Here is a 20,000-nt window from a genome sequence, read left to right as displayed (position 1 = left end):
AATAAAACATAACAACACACAAACAGCCGAGTCTTTATGGTATGTGTTTAGTTAAAAAAGCCACATAACATCCGCCAGTCAAATATCACGACTAACCAACACACAAAATCATGTGTAAACTTAAACGTCTATAATCTGATGGATGTATTTTTAAAAATTGAGCTTTTATATAGCGCAATAGACACTAAACTTGCTCAAAGCGCTTAGCAAGGGGCCCCTGGTCAACAGCAACACTTAACATGTAGAACAAGACATGACGCCTGTTAGGCGATATTGCATTTTGTTTTCGGACAGGGACAACGCTGTTAATGGCCAGTTACTCATTTCACCTAAGTACGGTGAGAGAATGTTGGTAAAGTGCATTTTCCAAGGACTCAACTATGAGCTGAGCGAGGTCGAACCAAGGACCTTTTGATCCGACAGCGATTGTCTGACAACAAGACCACGTAGTCGTACAATTTAGTGAAATCTAATCACCAAATGGCTGTCTAAAAACAATAACAAAGAGCTGAGTGACGTCAATTTCGTTCTATCTAATATAATAGAGATAGTATGCGCTTGGCTAAGAAGCTCATAACATTGCCATCTTGAAGTATAACGGACCAACACACAAAACTGTGTGTATCCATGAACGTTTATAGTCGGGTTACTGGGTGGGGATCCTGACCTCCCATAGCGGGCAGGGAGGTACATACTGTGTCTTCTATCCCCTTATATCTGTTATCCAACATGCTTTCTGTCTTTGTCTCGGAATGGGATTACTTGGTTTTGTCCTGGCACTGGCCGGAATCCTAGCTGGGAGGGAAACAGTCAAATGCAGTAATTGTTTTGGGAGATGATATTTTTTTCCTTGTAAATCATCTCTCTGTTATGTATTATTATTTTTATTTTGAATGCATAATGTAAGCATTTGAGTGTGTTCCTCTTTGTTGGATTTTATGCTTGTGTCTGGATGAGACTTGTAGGTGATTTCAAACTAAGTACATTGGTGGTGTGCTCTTGGAATCTACATCTGATCCCTATTTGTTCTCAATTCCCCTTTGTCTTACTTTTTCTTGGGTGCTTTAATTGTAATTCTAGAACTTTTTACTATCCCATTTTCTTCCTTTTTACTGGCGCTGATATAACCTAAATGTGTTGCAAGCGCCGTTAAACCCTTAAAAACAACAAAACAAACATAGTCGGGTTAATACAGTTCAGTGAGCATTACTCATAAACGCGGATGGAAAAAAACAATAACAAAGACCTGAGTGACGTCATCTAAGAACTATTTATATTTCTATTATTTTGATTTCAAGGGGACGCAACTCCAATGGATCTATGGGACTTCCGGTCCTGGGATTGGATTCCACAAAATTTCAAGAAAGCCGAACCCGAGATCTTGACACCTCATCTAGTGCGCTATCTGTACAAAGACAGAACTCCAAAATTTTTGATTCAGCTACGAGATCCAATTGAAAGGTAATGCTCATTAATCTTATGATGAGGGGCCCTGATAGTTCACATGGTAGAGCACTCGCTTCACACGCAAAGAGACTGTAATCGATTCCCGGGTGTTGTCGAGATTTATTTTTTCTGACCCCCCCCCCCCCTGTCCACCCAGTCGTGATTGGATAACTGGGTCTGTTACATCTGGCGGAAGGGGAGCTGCAAGGCTGGGCCGGACGTCCCGCTTGCTGAAAGGAAAATGATGTGCATTTCGAACCCAACACCTCTCACTTCCAGGTGCATTGATCGCCGCGTAATCCTGTCTGACAGACATTACTGCATATGGCCTCTCATGTATTATTGTGTCCATAACAGCACCTTCCTGTGGCGTCCCCCGTTTTTAGTGAGTTTGTTATGGGCGCGACAAGGTCCCCGGTGGTATAACCGGGTTAGGGAGTAGGTGGGACCCCTTCCTCTTAAGGTTCAGGAGACAGAGCCCACCGGTGAGTTGTACACGCTCTGCTCCTCACCCACCCACCTCACACTCATTCTGTAGTGTGATGTCCTCTGTATGTCCTTACATTTCTTAATCTACCCCTATAGCTCATACTTGTTTCCTAGTGCTGTAACTTTAACACTTCTATACTCCCTCTTTGGTCGGCCTGTGGCCATGTCTTCTGCATGACCATCTGTGATTGATTGTAATCATGTATCCTTCTTAAAAAATTGAGATTTTTAGGGGAAAGGGCTGGTATCTCTTTGTTTAAGGCCCACAGAATCTCTCATCGACACAAATGACCCAAGACGTGACGATCTTGTTTATGAAATATGTCCCTTTAAGCAGAAAGAATAACAAATAAATAACTGCAAGCCAGGAAACAGTAGGTGGCGGGGAATGGGCGACTGTCAATCATGAAAGAGACTGTGGGAAAGACATAATGAAGGCTACTTGACTAAACCCTATAAAAATTAATTGTATGAGGAACATGCATCTGCAGCCCAACTCCTGATGTTATGCAGCTGACAAGGAATACAGGTTAGGGTGGGAAGACAGACCAGAGACTCCCCAGCATGCCATGACAAACAAAAGGAAATCATACGAGCTCGGACGTCGCCTCGAAAAAGGTCCGCGCCAGACAGTGAGTACCCAGGCTGATCTACGCGAAAAGTCAGCTACTGGGACAAATAAATTCCACAAACATTTGAATATTTTACAAATTAACATTTGTGGAATCAGGAATAAAAAGACAGAGCTGAAGAAATTATTAAATGAACAGGAAGTTCACATTGCTTTACTTCAGGAAACCCTGTATAAAAATAGCGATCCTTATATTGCTGGTTATACATACTATACCTGCAAATGTGACGACTACCGTGGTATTATTACTTATATAAGAAATGACATCAAGGGAGATGCCATAACAATAAAGATCGGGCTGAAAGTGCCGTGCAAAACACGAGCCTACGATCCAAAGGATTGCTAGCAACTGCTATTGTTTGTTACTGTTTCACCTCACAGAAACCGGGATAAACCGTAGCGGCAGCCATCGTTAACTTATTGATGGAACGAAATTGACCTCACTCAGCTCTTTTTAATCATCATCATCATCTTCATCCTCATTTTTATTTGTTGTTATTATTATTATTATATATTATATTATTATTATTATTATTATTATTATTATTATTATTATTATTATATTATTATATATTATTATTTTTATTATTATATATATTATTTTTATTATTACCTATTCCTATTCCTATTCCTATTCTTATTCTTATTCTTCTCTTCTTCTTCTTCTTCTTCTTCTTTTTATTATTATTATTATTATTATTATTATTATTATTATTATTATTAGTATTATTATTATTACTATTCTTATTGTTGGAAAAAGCTCATGTAAAATGAGTACCAGGTCCTTGTCTTTGTTGGAAAAAAAATTGTAATATCGCCAAACAGGCGTCATGTCTCGTACTACATGTTAAGTGTTGCTGTTGGCTCGTGACCCTTTGTGAAACGCTTTGAGCACATTTAGTTACAAGTTTCAATTTTATTTCAATTAAATTAAATTGAGCTTTTATATAGTGCAATATCCACTAAACGCGCTTTACAAAGGGTGCCTGACCAACAACAACACTTAACATGTAGAACGAGACATGACGCCTGTTAGGCGGTATTATGATTTTTTTTCGGACAGACACAACGCTGTCAACGACCTGTCTATTGCAAAGGGTTATCGGCCAGATCAATCAGGCCTAGATACCCAACCACTGCTGCAACACGTAACGTGTAGGACGAGACATGACACCTATTAGGCGATAATACAAATTTTTTTACCGACATAGATAACGCTGTTAACGAGCAGATACTCATTTTACACCTGAGTACGGAGAGAGAATGTGAGTAAAGACCTTTTACAATGACTCAACTATGCGCCAAGCGAGGCTCGAACCCAGGACCTTCGGATCCGAAAGCGAGTGTCGTTCTACAAGACCACATAGCTTTTTGCCAATAAATCATAAAAGTTGATGGCAACATAAGCCTACTTGTATTGACAGTGATAATGTATATTGCTCTATATAAAAGTGCAATTTTTGGGGAGACCTTCCATAAGCTACTACATCCCAAGTATTCTTGTTCTAGTAGGGGGTTTGGGATGGGGGGAACTTTTTTTTAAATCTCCCCCCTCCCAAACCCCCTACTAGAAGTTCTAGGGGTTGGGAGGGGGGAGACTTTAAACCCCCCCCCCTCCCAAACCCCCTACTAGATCAAGAATTTCAGGGGTGAGAATGACTGGTCACAAAAAAGGAGGAAATTTTTCATCGTGAAGATCATGCCCATCCATGCGACCATAACCTATAAATTTGAATTTCACTCAAATTTACGGAGATGCGATCCAAAATTTGTCTCGCAGCAATTTGTGACACGACTTGGAATTCCAAAAGTTGAAAGTGTAATTTCAACATTTGGTGGTTGTAGTAGGGATGATGATGTGGTGGTTGTAGTAGTAGTGGTGATAGGGATGATGTGGTGGTAGTGATTGTAGTAGTAGTAGTGGTCATATGGATGATTGTGTGGTGGTGGTTGTCGGAGCTGTGGTAGGAATGATGATGTGGTGGTAGTTGTAGTAGTAGTGGTGGTAGGAATGATGTTGTGGTGGTTGTAGTAGTAGTGGTGGTAGGGATGATGATATGGTGGTGGTTGTAGTAGTAGTGGTGGTAGGGTTGATAGTGTGATGGTGGTTGTAGTAGTAGTGGTCTTAGAGATGATAGTGTGATGGTGGTTGTAGTAGTAGTGGTGGTGTTAGGGATGATGCTGTGTTGGTGGTTGTAGTAGGGTTGATGATGTGCTGGCGGTTGTAGTAGTAGTGGTCTTAGAGATTATTGTGTGGTGGTGGTTGTAGTAGTTGTGGTAGGAATGATGATGTGGTGGTAGTTGTAGTAGTAGTAGTGGTGGTGGTAGGGATGATGTGGTGTTATTTGTAGTAGTAGTGGTGGTAGGGATGATGTGATGGTGGTTGCAATAGTAGTGGTGGTAGAGATGTTGATGTAGCGGTTTTGGTGAGTGTATTTTATTCAGTGATGATAATAGCAATTGTCAAAAAGGAGGAAAATCCGTCTATCGATCAAACACAAGCAAAGTGTAAAAACAACAGGAACATAGTTTTGTATTAGTATTATTTAATATATTACTATAAGTAGTATAAATCCATTCTTATTATTAGACATGAAATTACTTTTTGTAAACATTAGTGCCGCACGGGTTTTGGTTATCGAGAACAGTAACACCAGGAACATAGCTCAACCAGGAACTAGTACCAGGAACCTCCACCAGGAACAAGTTCCTGGTCATGTTACTGTTACTGTGTGTGTGTGTGTGTGTGTGTGTGTGTGTGTATTGTGTGTGTGTATTGTGTGTGTGTATGTGTGTGTGTAGAGAGAGAGAGAGAGAGCGCGCGCAAACCAGCCTACGTCATGGTCTCAAGTGAGTAAAGAGCTACTTGACTATGCATAAAGATATATGTAGAATGAGGCCCCAGAATTTACTAGTTACTATAAATGAAAAACAATTAACGATTTGTTTACAATGAAATAAAAATAATGATGAAATTTAATTAAAAGAGATAAACAGTGATCGTGGCAGTTACAAATAGAGATATGAATATTTTACGTAACTTATGATATGTCAGGTTCGTAAGTTTACGTTTCCAGGCAGTTGATGGGCTTGGATGATCTATTCCTCTGATAACAGGATCGGACTTGTAAAATTCCACTTCCAGGCAATTGGTAAGAGGTTATTGTGTAGTCCTTTGACAGCGGGCTCGGGTTTGATCCTTGAAGATTATACAATCAAAGTTAAAAGCTCCGGCGTCTTAATGGTGTAGATATAATATCTACAAAGTCCCAAAAGATAAAAATCTTCCAGTATATATATAGGAATAGAGCGACTGGCCGTCCGGCATAGATTGTGGAGAGAAAGTGAGTGTCAAATGTTAGACCTACCAGCTTTTATAATAAGTGGCTACGTGACAGAATGTAGAACGAAAAGTATTCACTAATTAGAAATTAATTCGAGGGAAGGCTATAAAAGGAAAGACGATCTAATATTAGAAGGTAAAGTTTATCTAAGCCTACCGAAATATAACTGGAGTGAGATGAATTCAGTTCTTAATAAAATAAAATTTAATAAGATAATTGTGAACAACCTTTACTGTGACACCTCCCTCCAGTCCGAACCTCTCGTATGTCTGTGGTTGGTAACACAAACACGCGTACGAACGTCGTACCCGTGTCATCTCTGCGCCGTACTACTTAGGACATGACTGATACGAAACTCTCTTCGACCGGAACAATCGCACCAGGAACAGGTTCCGTACAAGGAACAACGCCACCAGGAACACAATCGTACCAGGAACATGAAAATGTTCCGAATGCCCTCCGCTAGTAAACATTTAATGAAGGCTAGCACTATTCAGCATCTGATACTGAATAGTGGTTTTGCACTATTCAGTATCTGATACTGAATAGTGGTTTTGTACTATTCAGTATCTGATACTGAATAGTGGTTTTGCACTATTCAGTATCTGACACTGAATAGTGGTTTTGCACTATAATACGATGTTTTTTTCCCGAAACCCGACAAAGTTATGGGAAGAGGGCAGCTGTGGGAGTGAATCTCGGACTCAGAGAAGTGTACAACACTGGGGAGTGAACCTGGGACTGGGTTTCAGCGGGTTTCGTAATAAAAAGCCGGACGACACCTGGCAATATCTGACAAAGTTATGGGACGTAGGCAGCAGCGTGTGTGTGTGTGTGTGTGTGTAGAGGCTGAGGGGGGGGGGGGGGGGAGAGGAGGGGGTGAACCTGAGATTCAGGGAAGTGTACACCAGTGGGGAGTGAACCTGGGACTCTGGGTTTTATAAAAAAGCAATAACAAATTAGGGTTGGGGGGATTACTTTTGTACGAAACCGACAATATACGGCAAAGAAGTGGAAAGTAGGCAACGCGTGGGGAGTGAACCTGGGACTCAGTGAAGTGTACACCAGTGGGGTGTGAACCTGAGACTATGGTTTACGGCGAGCTTCAGCTAGTTTCATATAAAATCAATTACTTTTGTACAAAACCCGACGAAACCTTGCAATATCCAAGAAAGTTATGGGTAGTAGGCAACATTGGGGAGTGAACCTGAGATTCGGGGAAGTGTACACCAGTGGGAGTGAACCTGGGACTGGGTTTCGGCGGATTTTGTTATTTAAAAAAGCAATTACTTTTTGTTTACGAAATGCGCCAAATGCCAACAAATTGGGGCAAAGTTATGGAAAGTAAGCAAATAATGGGGACTGAACCTGAGACTCAGGGAAGTGTACACCAGTAGGGAGTGAACCTGAGACTTTGGGTTTAGGCGAATTTCAGCGAGTTTCATATATAAGCAATTATTTTTTTATGAAACCCGACGAAACCTGGCAATATCCGACAAAGTTATTGAAGTAGGCAATAGTGGGGGGTGAACCTGAGATTCATGGAAGTATACACATGTGGGGAGTGAACCTGAGACTCTGGTTTTCGGCGGGTTTCAGCGAGTTTCATATAAATGCAATTACTTTTATACGAAACCCGGCAATATCCGACAAAGTTATGGGAGATTCAGGGAAGTGTACGCCAGTGGGGAGTGAACCTGAGACTCTGGATTTCAGCGTGCTTCAGCGAGTTTCATATAAAAGCAATTACTTTTTTACGAAACCCGACGAAACCTGGCAATATCCGACAAAGTTATTGAAGTAGGCAACAGTGGGGGGTGAACCTGAGATTCAGGGAAGTGTACACTTGTGGGGAGTGAACCTGGGACTCTGGATATTGTAAAAAGACAATACCAAGGGGGAGGGAGAATTACTGTTTTACGAAACCCGCCAAAACCCGACAAAGTTATGGGAAGCAGGCAGCAGTGGGGAGTGAATCTGGGATTTGGACACAGATGAGGATTGAACCTGGGACTGCGAGAGGCTGATACCAGTGGACAGTGAGCTCAGAATGTACTTTTATTTCGAAACCTACCGAAATTATCAAAAGTTATGGGAAGTGGGCACCATTGGGCAATGAACCGGGACTCAGGGAAGTGCACACTGGTTGAGAGTGAACCTGGGACTGTGAGAAGAGTATATCAGTGGAAATGAACCTGGGACTATGGGAGTTGGGTACCAGACGAGAATGAAGCAATTACTTTTTTACGAAACCCGCCAAAACCCACCGAAAAACCATAGACTTAGGTTTACTCCCCAATAGTGTACACTTCCCTGAGTCTCAGGTTCACTCCCCCACTGTTGTCTACTTTCTTTCCATAACTTTGTTGGATATCGTTGGGTTTCGTAAAAAAGTGATTGCTTTTTTGTTACGAAACCCAGTCCCAGGTTCACTCCCCAATGGTGTACACTTCCCTGAGTCCCAGGTTCACTCCCCATTGCTGCCTGCTTCCCCTAACTTTGTCAGGTTTCGGCGTGTTTCGGCAGGTTTCAGGTTTCGTAAAAAAAGAAACACCCCTAAAAATATCACGTGTATTCAGTAAATAGATGTCAATTGTAGTCTAATATTCAGTATCTGTTTAAATATTATTATTATTTTATTATTATTATTATTATTATTATTATTATTATTATATTATTATGCTTATTATTATTATTATTATTATTATTATTATTATTATTATTATTATTATTACTATTATTATTACTATTATTATTACTATTATTATTACTATTATTATTACTATTATTATTATTATTATTATTATTACTATTATATTATTATTATTATATTATTATTATTATTATTATTATTATTATTATTATTATTATTATTATTATTATTATTATTATTATTGTCACGTAAATTTTAATATAATACTGCAATTAATTCACGGAAGTACATCATTCAATTAAAAATGGCAGAAAGTCTGGTCACATATTTATAATGAATCGGGATTGTCTTAGATGACAAAACAAACAAACAAACAAAAACAACAACAAGAACAACAACAACAACAAATGTGACAAACAGAAAAAAGCAAGATTTTAAAAATTAATGAACAATAGAAGAGCTCATCAATGAAAAACAACAACGAGATTATAACACATAAAAGATATTCGTAATAAATCGATAACTGATTAAATAACTCCTACTACTTGATTTAAAAATCATAATCATAATAATGATGATGATGACGATTACAACAACAACAATAATAATAATAGTAAGTAGAAATAATAAAAATAATAATAATAATTAATAATAATAATAATAATATATAATAATAATAATAATAAAATGTATAATATACATTAAAATATATTACAAGCAAATAAAATGATTAAAACAAAAATATTGGGAAAAATAAAAGTTAACCCGGCCGGGATTTGAACTCTCGAACCTTAAGTTCAGAGTCAAACATCTTATCCACCAAGCCATGGTGTCACTGAACTTTTAGTGACATTTAATCATGTCTATTTAGATATTTAAAAATGTATTTGAATGCCACTCTTCTTTTGATATTTTGAACTATGTTAATTGCACAATAGCAGAAATTTAAAAATAACGATCAAAATATTTCTACAACTTTGAATCGGGCTGTCAGTAGCTACTGCACGAGTTCAATCTGGTAGTAGGTCAGCAGTTTGTTTACATTCGACTGAGATTGTCGCACTTTTCACTCTCTCTATAATAAAAGAGTTCCTTATGGATACTGAATAGTGGCAAAGCACTATTCAGTATCTGATACTGAATAATCACTTCCTTTAATGAATTGTCCTTTCCATATGTTAAAGGCCTATAATGCTGTCTTCTGTGTTGATTGTGACATCTGGTGCCATTCTGTCTGGCCCGACGTCATAAAAACGGGACCGTCACCAAATTTCACGAGACTGAGCAAAGGTGTCAAAATATAACATAAGACATAATGGTGATTTTGTGGTTTTGAGGAAAATGCTTGACACGGCAAATTCCGTGGAAAATTTCTGAGAAATTCTCCAAATCACTTTTTATCCAAAACAAAATTTGAAAAAGGAGGAATTGTGATGGGGATGGGCGGAGATAAACTACCATTTAGGCGGAAATCCGCCTTTAGGCGGATGACTCTCAGTCCTGAAGAATACTTGGGATGTAGTAGCTTATGAAAGGTCTCCCCAATTTTTTGTTGTTGTTTTGTTTTGTTTTGTTTGTATTTTCTCATGTTATAGAATACAAGATCTGTACTTTTGTTTTTTAAATCACTGCACTCTGATTGTCCAGGATACATTGATGACATGCTTCAATTCCACGTCCCATCCAGAAATCTGAGATCAAAATCTGATAATCATATCAAAAAAAGTTGAGCTTTTATATAGCGCAATATCCACTAAAATGTGCTCAAAGCGCTTTACAAGGGGTCCCTGGTCAACAGCAACATTTAACATGTAGGACGGGACATGACGCCTGTCAGGCGATATTACAATTTTTCGGACAAAGACAACGCTGTCAACAGTCAGGTACTCATTTTACACCTGAGTACGGTGAGAGAATGTGAGTAAAGAGCCTTTTCCAAGGACTCAACTTTGCGCCGAGCGAGGCTCGAACCCAGGACCTTCCGATCCGAAAGCGAGTGTCATACCACAAGACCACAAAGTCGCATTCTTGTGAAGTCAAAAATGACTCGCAAAATTGGCGAGCATGCGTTTGAATATTCGGCACCCCTTATCTGGAACTCCCTTCCAAGATATATCAGAGAAAGTAATGATGCAGAATTCTTTTTTTTTTTTTAACATCTTAAAACGTTTCTTTTTAATATTTAACACTGTAGAATTATATTGATTTGTTTCATATTGAATGTTTGAGTAGTTTTATGGTTGAGTGAAAGTAACCATGTTACTGTTAAGCACTTTGAGCTTGTTGAAAGACGGGGTTAGGGGCTTTATTAAAACCATATTATATTATTACAGGTAACAGGTCAAGCTGGCCAACTGCAGAGGGCGACAAGAATAGGCAATGGCAAACCATTCTTGTAACTTTGCCGAGTTAACTGCATGAATAAGTCCAAAAAGTTAAACGGTGACAGCGTAAAGGGGAGCATGTTTTCACGGAAGACTGCTGCCTCGCTCGGTTGGGAGCGTGATGTTCGTCAGGTCACACCAAACCGTCAGCCAGTTACTAGGCGAAATAAATTTAACAAATGTGACAAAACCAAAATTGGGACATGGAATGTCAGGACCTGTGCCCAAAAAGGAAAACTAAACAACATTCTGAAAGAAATGAAACGGCTCCAAATAAATATTCTTGGCCTGGCAGAGATGAGATGGAAAGAGCAGGGAACCATGTCAAAACAAGAAAACAACATGACATATAAGATCATATGGAGTGGTGGAACCTCTTTCCAAAAAGGAGTAGGGATGATCTTAGACCAAAAATCAACCAAATTTTACAAAGGGCACGTAGCAATCTCAGACAGAGTTTTGCTGGTTAAGCTAAGAGGACCTGTAGTTGACACCAATATTATTCAAGTTTATGCACCAACAGAAGAGGCGACAGATGCAGATATGACAGAGTTTTACCATTCACTAGACAAAGCAAAACGAATGTGTAAATCACAAGAAGTCCTTATGGTAATGGGGACCTAAATGCTAAGATTGGCAGAGGCAGAGATGGTGACATAATCGGACCACATGGACTCGGAGACAGAAATGAACGAGGAAACATCTGGGCAGATTGGTGTAGAACAAATAAATTAATGATTTCAAACACCTGGTTTCAACAACACCCAAGAAGAACCTGGACATGGCAATCACCAGGGACAGAGCAAGGAACCAGATAGACTTTATAGCAGTAATCATCAAGATTCAGAAATGGCATATTAAATTGCAAAACCTACCCAGGCGCCGATGTAGACAGTGACCATGTCCCAGTTGTTTGTACAATAAGGATAAAGTTTAAAGCTATTCAGAGAACAGCTGGTAGAATAAAGAGGGATTACAGGTTATGCAAAGACAATGGCATACAAACAAAAATGAGAGAAGAATTTGAAAATGCACTCATGATACAAAGCCAAAGTGAACCTGATAATGAAAAATGTGAAAAACAATTTGATATATTCCAAAAGTGTGTCAAAGCAACTGCAGAAAAGCATTTACCAATAGCTCAAATAAACAGCAAAAAGGAATGGATGACAAATGAAATTCTAAACCTATTTGAAGAAAGACGAAAATGCAACAGAGGGTCTGCAGAATACCAAACATTGAACAACCACATTAAATCCAAATGCATCGAGGCACACGAGAACTATCTAGACTGGAAATGCTGCGAAATCGAAAGAGAATACAAACCCAACCCCCAACAAGCTCACCAAAGAATAAAAGAACTATCAGGGAAAAGGAAAAGCAAAGCAGCAGGAAGTTGTATCCAAAACAAACAAGGGGAACTGCTATTTGAAGAACAACATATAGAAAGCCGATGGGTCGAATACATAGGCGAACTGTACAATGATCCAAATAGAAATGAACCACCACTGAAATTCAAAGAACCATTAAGCAGACCAAACATCACCAAAAGTGAAATTGAACATGCCATGGAACGAATGAGGGATGGTAAAGCAACAGGCCCTGATGAAATATCTGTAGAGGTATTAAAAAGCCTAGGAGATCTAGCAATTGATGAACTTCACATATTATTCAACAATATATACAATACTGGGAAAATTCCAGAAGATCTCTGTAACTCTATTTTCATAGCAATACCAAAGAAAGCAGGTGCAGTCAGATGCGAAAATTTTAGAACTATAAGTTTAATAAGCCACATCAACAAAATACTGTTGCGTATAATTATCAACAGGCTAAGGAATAAGATTAACCCCGAAATCGCAGAAGAACAATATGGATTCCAACCTGACAGAGGGACAAGGAACGCAATATACCTCCTCCGTGTTTTAAGTGAAAGAGCTATACAGGTTCAGACCCCACTATACCTCTGTTTTGTCGACTACAAAAAAGCTTTTGATAGAGTACGCCACGAAGAAATACTAAAACAACTGCACTCCATTGGCGCTGATGAGAAAGACCTCAGACTCATGCAAACATTATACTACACCCAGCAGGCATCTATCAAAATCGGAAACTCTACAGGAAATTCCATTCCTATTAAGAAAGGAGTCCGTCAAGGGTGTGTTGCCTCACCAGATCTGTTTAATCTATACCAAGAAACAATCATGAGGGGCATAAATAATATGGAGGGAATAAAAGTGGGAGGTCACAACATAAATAATATAAGATACGCAGACGATACGGTACTCATTGCAACATCAGAAATCCAACTTCAAAAGATTGTTGACAAAGTGGTAGTAGATAGTGAAGCCAAGGGAATGGAAGTGAATATCACCAAAACGGAATGCATGGTAATACAGAAAAACCCCGAAAACAACAACACCTGCAATATAACGATTCACGGCGAGCAACTTACCAACGTAGAAAGTTTTAAATACCTAGGTTCAATAGTGACAACAGATGGAAGATGTAACCGAGACATACGAGCAAGAATAACTCAAGCCAAACAGGCCTTCATGGACCTGGGAAACATTTTGAAAAACAAACAGATGTCGTTCGGGATTAGATTCCGAGTCTTGAAGTGCTACGTGTGGCCAATCTTGTTATACGGATGCGAAAGCTGGACTACAAATGCAGAAACACAAAAGAACATTGAAGCTTTTGAAATGTGGTGCTTGAGAAGGATGCAGAGAATATCGTATACTGCACACAAAACGAACGAAGAAGTGCTAAAACAAACATACCAACAAAGGAAACTAATGCCCTTAATAGTGGATCGACAACTATCCTTTTTCGGACACATAGTAAGGAAAGATAAGAATGAATACCTGGCAAGTTGTGGAAAAATACCTGGTAAACGCGCCCGGGGGAGACAAAGAAAAACACTCATAGACCAACTGAAGGGCTTCACCAGCCTAACAATCCAAGAGCTGTTTGAAAAGGCAAGAGACAGGGAGGAATGGAGAGAGATAATTCATGCAGTATCCGAAGCCTGGACCAGGCATGGAACCTAGAAGAAGAAGATATTATTACAATTACAGTCCACTCCGGATAATCGCAACTCGGTTAATCGCAACTTCGGTTAATCGCAACATTTTCGCTGATCCAATGATTATCCGTAGTGGACTGTATCATATTATTGTGAAGCCCACATCTCTACGTGTTCTAATTTTCAGGCTTTACTCCGACTACATATTTCTCGATCAAGGCATCAACGCTGCCACATTTCACGCTCACGTCCTCAAGGCCATCCGGTTGTTACAAGAATGCGTGAAGACCAAATCTCTACGCTTGTGCTTCTTTGACAGGGAGCTGTATAACAAACTGCCTGTAAGTCTCAGATCATCTGTTGTGGTTAATTCACTCCATCCTAGAGATTTTTGCTACTTTTAAAAATTGGAAAAAAAATATATATTAAAAATGAGCATGTGCTTACATAGTTTTATTCAACTACCATTAACATGTAAAATGAAAAATATATGCGTTGATAAGTACTACGCCTATAATTTGTCTCAGAAAAATGTAATAAATAGGCATGCGGTAAAAATAACCCAGGTAAACTACGGATATAGTCGGTGTTAGGGTTGAGTGAGTCAATGAATGAGAGCGATCGCTATTCATGACTATGTGGCTTTCGGATCAGAAGGTCCGATGTCAAAACCTCGCTCGGTGCATAGTTGAGTTCTTGGAAAAGACATGCATTCTCTCGCCGTACTCAGGTAAAAAAAAGAGTATCCGGCTGTCATCAGCGTTGTCTCTGTCGGGAAAAAAAATTGTAGTATCGCCTAACAGCCGTTATGTCTCGTTCTACATGTTGCGTGTTGATGTTGGTCAGTGACCGTCTGTAAAGCGCTTTGAGCACATTTAGTGGATATTGTGCTATATAAAAGCTTTTGTTTTTCGGGGTTTTATTTCTTCCAACAAGTCATCGATCACATGATTTATTGCTGTCCAACGATTGGATATTTCTTAACAAATGTAAACACGTTGCTTTTTTTAAATGAAAAGTTGTAAACATACACATGTGTCAAGCTGAACAAAATGACCTATCGTGATGTTAAATAGAGAGAGACCAAAAGCTGTAAACACATTCAGTATGTGGGTCACTTTTAGGACCTGCTCCAATGTGACCAATGACCTCGAGCACATGGAAAGGAAATACCGCAAACCATTATTTGATGTACACGGAATAGCAGCCGAGAAGGATTCTTGTCTGATTGTTGTCATATTGATCATCCCCATCACTAGTACTGAATTTTTGTCGGGTGGAGACGACGCCGCTCTTAATGGGCCAGGTACTCATTTGTGACCCTTCGTCTCAAAATGGTATTAAGTCGGATTAACCAATAATATGTTGAAAATTGAATTTTTAGCCAGAAATATCAGACGTGTTGAGTTTGTATGTTTTATTGATGAGAATGGATACCATATCTTAGGGAGCTAATGCCAACAATTTATATTTTTGACCAGTTTCACAGTAAATTCGGCTTTTAAGCATCTGGTTCGTTCCGACATAATACCGTTTTGAGACGACGGGTCACATTTTACACCTGAGTACGTTGAGAGGATGTGAGTAAAGAGCCTTTTACAATGCCTCAACACTGCGCCGCCCAGAGTGGGACTCGAACACTGGACTGTTCGATCCAAAGGAGAGAGTCATACCACAAGACCACACAGCCGCGAGGATGGCGGGCGGCCCGGGGAGGGGGGGAGGGGGGGGGGGGGGTCAGAAAAAAGTCTCGACTTCATCCGGGATCGATCCAGGTTCCTTTGCGCGTGACGCGAGTGCTCTACCAACTGAGCTATCGGGCCTCATATCGTCTGATTCATCCCGATGTAATACCGTTATGAGAAGTTGGGGAACAAACTTGAATTAGGGATCAGAACAAGCATAGCATTTTGATGCTATGCGTTTATTTAAGATACTCACAATCAGTTGGCAGGCGGATATGACAAACCAGCACACTAAATTCTGTCAATCAGACTATAAACGTTTTAGGGTTCACAGTATTCTGTGTGTTGGTCCGTAAGACTTCCGGATAGCAATGTTATGAGCCTCTTAGCCAAGCGCATACTATCTATAAACGTTTTAGGTTTCACATAATTCTGTGTGTTGGTACGTTCCAGATACTGTGCGCTTGGTTAAAAAAAATCGCAACGTTGCCATCCGGAAGTATAATGGACCAACACACAAATATGTGTAACCTTGAACGTTTATAGATAGTATGCGCTTGGCTTAGAAGCTCATAACATTGCCATCCGGAAGTATAACAGACCAACACACAAAACTGTGTGTATCCATGGACGTTTATAGTCGGGCTAATACAGTTCAGTGAGCATTACTCATAAACGCGGATGGCAAAAAACAATAACAAAGACCTAAGTGACGTCATCTTCGAACTATCTATAGATAGAATGCGCTTGGCCAAGGAGTTCACAACATTGCCATCCGGAAGTATAACGGACCAACACACAAACTCTGTGTAACCATGAACTTTTATAGTCTGGTTAATACAGTTTAGTGAGAACAACTCACAAACGCGGATGGCAAAAACAATAACAAAGGCCTGAGTGACGTCATCTGCATACTATCTATATATAGTATGATTGATCGTGGCCTTCGTAAAGTTATGGCCTGATACTGACCAAAAAATGACGTCAAAATGCCAGTCTTTTGCCACAAAAGAAAACAAATCGTGAGTTGTATTCATTAGTTCAACCAATGAAATAACTTGTTTCCTTGAGCTCTACTAACGACCACTCACTAGGCGGTGCAAAAACCAAATAACGACGTCAAACTGCCAGTCCTTTTGGATTTCAGTGTCAGGCTGTAACATAACGATGGCTACGCTGAGAGAGAGAGAGAGAGACCATTTTATTTAAATATTTCTGTTTGTCTGTCTCATCATTTGTACCCAATGTATTTATTTCTCTCTCCTCTCTCCCTTTCCTCTCTCTCTCTCTCTCTCTCTCTTCCCTCTCTCTCTCTCCCTCTCTCCCTCTCTCTCCCTCTCTCCCTCTCTCTCCTCTCTCTCTTCCCTCTCTCCCCTCTCTCCCTCTCCCCCCTCTCTCTCCCCCTCTCTCTCCCTCTCCCCTCTCTCTCTCTCTCCCTCCCCCCACCCTCTCTCTCTCTCTCTCTCCCCTCTCTCCCTCTCCTCTCTCTCCCCCTCTCTCCCTCTCCCCCCTTTCTCTCTCCCTCTCCCCACTCCCTCTCCCCTCTCTCCCTCTCCTCTCTCTCTCTCCGTCTCTCCTCTCTCTCCCCTCTCCCCTCTCTCCCTCTCCCCCCTCTCTCTCTCTCTCTCCCTCCCTCTCTCTCACTCTCTATCCTCTCTCTCTCTCCCCTCTCTCCCTCTCCTCTCTCTCCCCTCTCTCCCTCCCCCCTCTCCCCCTCTCTCTCCCCCCTCTCTCTCTCCCCTCTCCCTCTCCCCTCTCCCTCTCCTCACTCTCTTCCCTCTCTCCCTCTCCCCCCTCTCTCTCTATCTCTCCCCTCTCTCTTCCCTCTCTCTCTCTACCCCCCCCCCCGCCCCCCATCAGACAAGAATCCATCTAGGCTGCTACTCCGTGTACATCAAAGAATGGTTTGCCGTATTTCCTAGATCGGCCTTCCACTTCACGAGGACCGAAGACTTCCACAGCAACGCTAGGGAAACCCTCACCGACATCTACTCCTTCCTTGATCTAGGTAAAACTTTTTTTCCAAGATAATAATAATTTAAAAAATGTGAGCTTTATATAGCGCAATATCCACTAAATGTGCTCAAAGCGCTTTACAAGGGGTCCCTGGTCAACAGCAACATTTTAATATGTAGGACGGGACATGACCCTGTTAGGCGGTATTACAATTTTTCTGACAAAGACAACGCTGTTAACGGCCAGGTACTCATTTTACACCTGAGTAACGGTGAGAGAATGTGAGCAAAGAGCCTTTTCCAAGGACTCAATTATGCGCCGAGCGCGAGGCTCGAACCCAGGACCTTCCGATCCGAAAGCGAGTGTCATACCACTAGACCACATAGCCGCACACTTATATAAGGTATGTCAATAATATAAATATATAATAAGACATCAGTCGAGAATCGGCAATAGTTGCGGGTATATAAAGGCTATAGGGAACGGGCATTCACCTATTACAATATTGGATTCAATAGTCTGATGTCACGTCCGCCCAGCAACCAGCAGCTTGGTTCTAAACAAAGAAAATTGGTACTTTTTTATTCTTCAATTCTGGCTAGATCAGTTTCACATGTCATGCGATCAGAATGTATAAAAGTCAAAACATGATCCTCTGGATACACATTTATGCTCATCGGAGAAGTATTTCATAAGGGCGTTCGCCATTGTTCTGATTGTTTAGAACCAGTTACTAAGTTACTTTATGTGGGGATGTGGTCAAGTGGTGTGATACTCGCTTTCGGATCGGAAGGTCATGGGTTCGAGCCTCGCGTTCGGCGCATAGTTGAGTCCTTGGAAAAGGCTCTTTACTCACTTTCTCTCACCGTACTTAGGTGTAAAACGAGTACCTGGCCGTTAACAGCGTTGTCTTTGTCCAAACACAAATTTGTAATATCGCCTAACAGGCGTCATGTCCCGTTCTAAATGTTACGTGTTGCTGTTGGCCAGGGACCCCCTTGTAAAGCGCTTTGAGCACGTTTCGTGGATATTGCGCGATATCAAATCTTAAGTTTTTTTGTTTCTTTTTACTATGCGTCATTACGAGGGAATTGACGTTACGACTGTTAAAACCTATTATACTAAATGTGAAAGTTATAAACATACCCATGAGTCATGCTTAGCAAAATGACCAATGGGAGCAATCTATATTCATGTTTTCGTCAAACCAATTCATCAATCACATGATTTGTTGCTGTCCAACGATTGGATATTTCTTCAGAAATATAAACACGCTGCTTTTTTATGAAAGTTGTGAACACACACATGTGTCAACAAAATGACCAATCGTGATGTGAGATATTTCAAAAGCAGTGAATACTTTTCACTATGTGGGTCACTTTGAGCATATATTCCAATGTGACCAATGACTTCGAGCACATGGAAATGTAATATAGATCACGCCCATTGTGACATTAATATTTCTCAAACTGTGAACACTTTTCACTATATGGGTCATTTTGAGCACACTTTGCCATGTGACCAATGACCTCGAGAGCACACGGAAATGCGATAATATAGATCGTAATAATATAGATTGTAAAGTTATTCGGCCATTTCATTATGATGGAAACACCTGTGCATACACTAGTTACGTCAGACTTCAGGGGGGGGGGGGGTTGTACAACGTCCGATGTTTGTCCAGAAATAAAATCAATTCCCGTAATCAATGCGTGCGCACTTCAACAAATTGCCTTCTTCAGTGGTGACCAGTCGTTCCAAATTGGTACTCTGTCTGTCTGGACGGTTAAGATATTTCTTAAGCATTTCTTTGAGCATTTATAAAGCGCAAATCCCATTAAACTTAACTAATAAATAATAATGTGAAGTTGAATGTAAGCTTCAATTTAACTACAAAAACAGAACAAATGAACGTTTCGGGTTTTCCCTTTATCAACAAACCCGGATGAATGAAACACCACAGATGAATGAGATGATGTGATAGTGGCGTAGTTAAGATGATTCATGTTTTGTTGATAAAGGGGAAACCCGAAACGTTCATTTGATCTGTTTTTGTAGTTAAATTTAAGCTTACATTCAACTTCACATTATTATTTATTTCTTCGAGATTAGAGCAGCAACATTTACACTACCCATTAAAACTTAACTCACGGCGCTTTGCAAAGGATGTCTAGCAGCTGACAGTAACACTTAACATGTAGAACGAGACATGACGCCTGTTAGGCAATATTATTACAATGTATTTTCCGACACAGACAAGACATTGTTGTTAACGGCCAGGAACTCATTTTACACCTGAGTACGGAGAGAAATTAGGAGTAAAGTGCTTTTTTCCAAATACTCAACTTTGCGCAGGTCAGATCGGACAATACACGAACCCTGGA

At 40.2% G+C, this 20,000-nt stretch overlaps 2 protein-coding genes across 6 annotated transcripts in view; one reads left to right on the top strand and one right to left on the bottom strand.

The window, feature by feature from the left end:
* The window catches only part of LOC144980744 (uncharacterized), a 134,507-nt gene that overhangs the window by 67,700 nt on the left and 46,807 nt on the right, over positions 1–20,000 (bottom strand). The gene's annotated exons all lie outside the window — the stretch shown is intronic.
* The window catches only part of LOC144980743 (carbohydrate sulfotransferase 15-like), a 68,310-nt gene that overhangs the window by 44,040 nt on the left and 4,270 nt on the right, over positions 1–20,000 (top strand). For all 5 annotated transcript variants that reach the window (XM_078928484.1, XM_078928483.1, XM_078928486.1 and 2 more), the window contains 3 exons: positions 1,299–1,461; positions 14,163–14,316; positions 17,521–17,668. In XM_078928484.1, the coding sequence (XP_078784610.1) occupies positions 1,299–1,461; positions 14,163–14,316; positions 17,521–17,668 (465 nt within the window). The remainder of the gene's footprint in view (positions 1–1,298; positions 1,462–14,162; positions 14,317–17,520; positions 17,669–20,000) is intronic.

The sequence above is a fragment of the Berghia stephanieae genome, chromosome 10 (genome assembly GCF_034508935.2).
Source record: "Berghia stephanieae isolate SIO BIC M18660-M18661 chromosome 10, UCSD_Bste_1.3, whole genome shotgun sequence".
In the NCBI taxonomy this organism is placed as follows: Eukaryota; Metazoa; Mollusca; class Gastropoda; order Nudibranchia; family Aeolidiidae; genus Berghia; species Berghia stephanieae.
The sequence above is the reverse complement of the archived record's forward strand: the minus strand, read 5'-3'. Positions and strand labels throughout refer to the sequence as shown.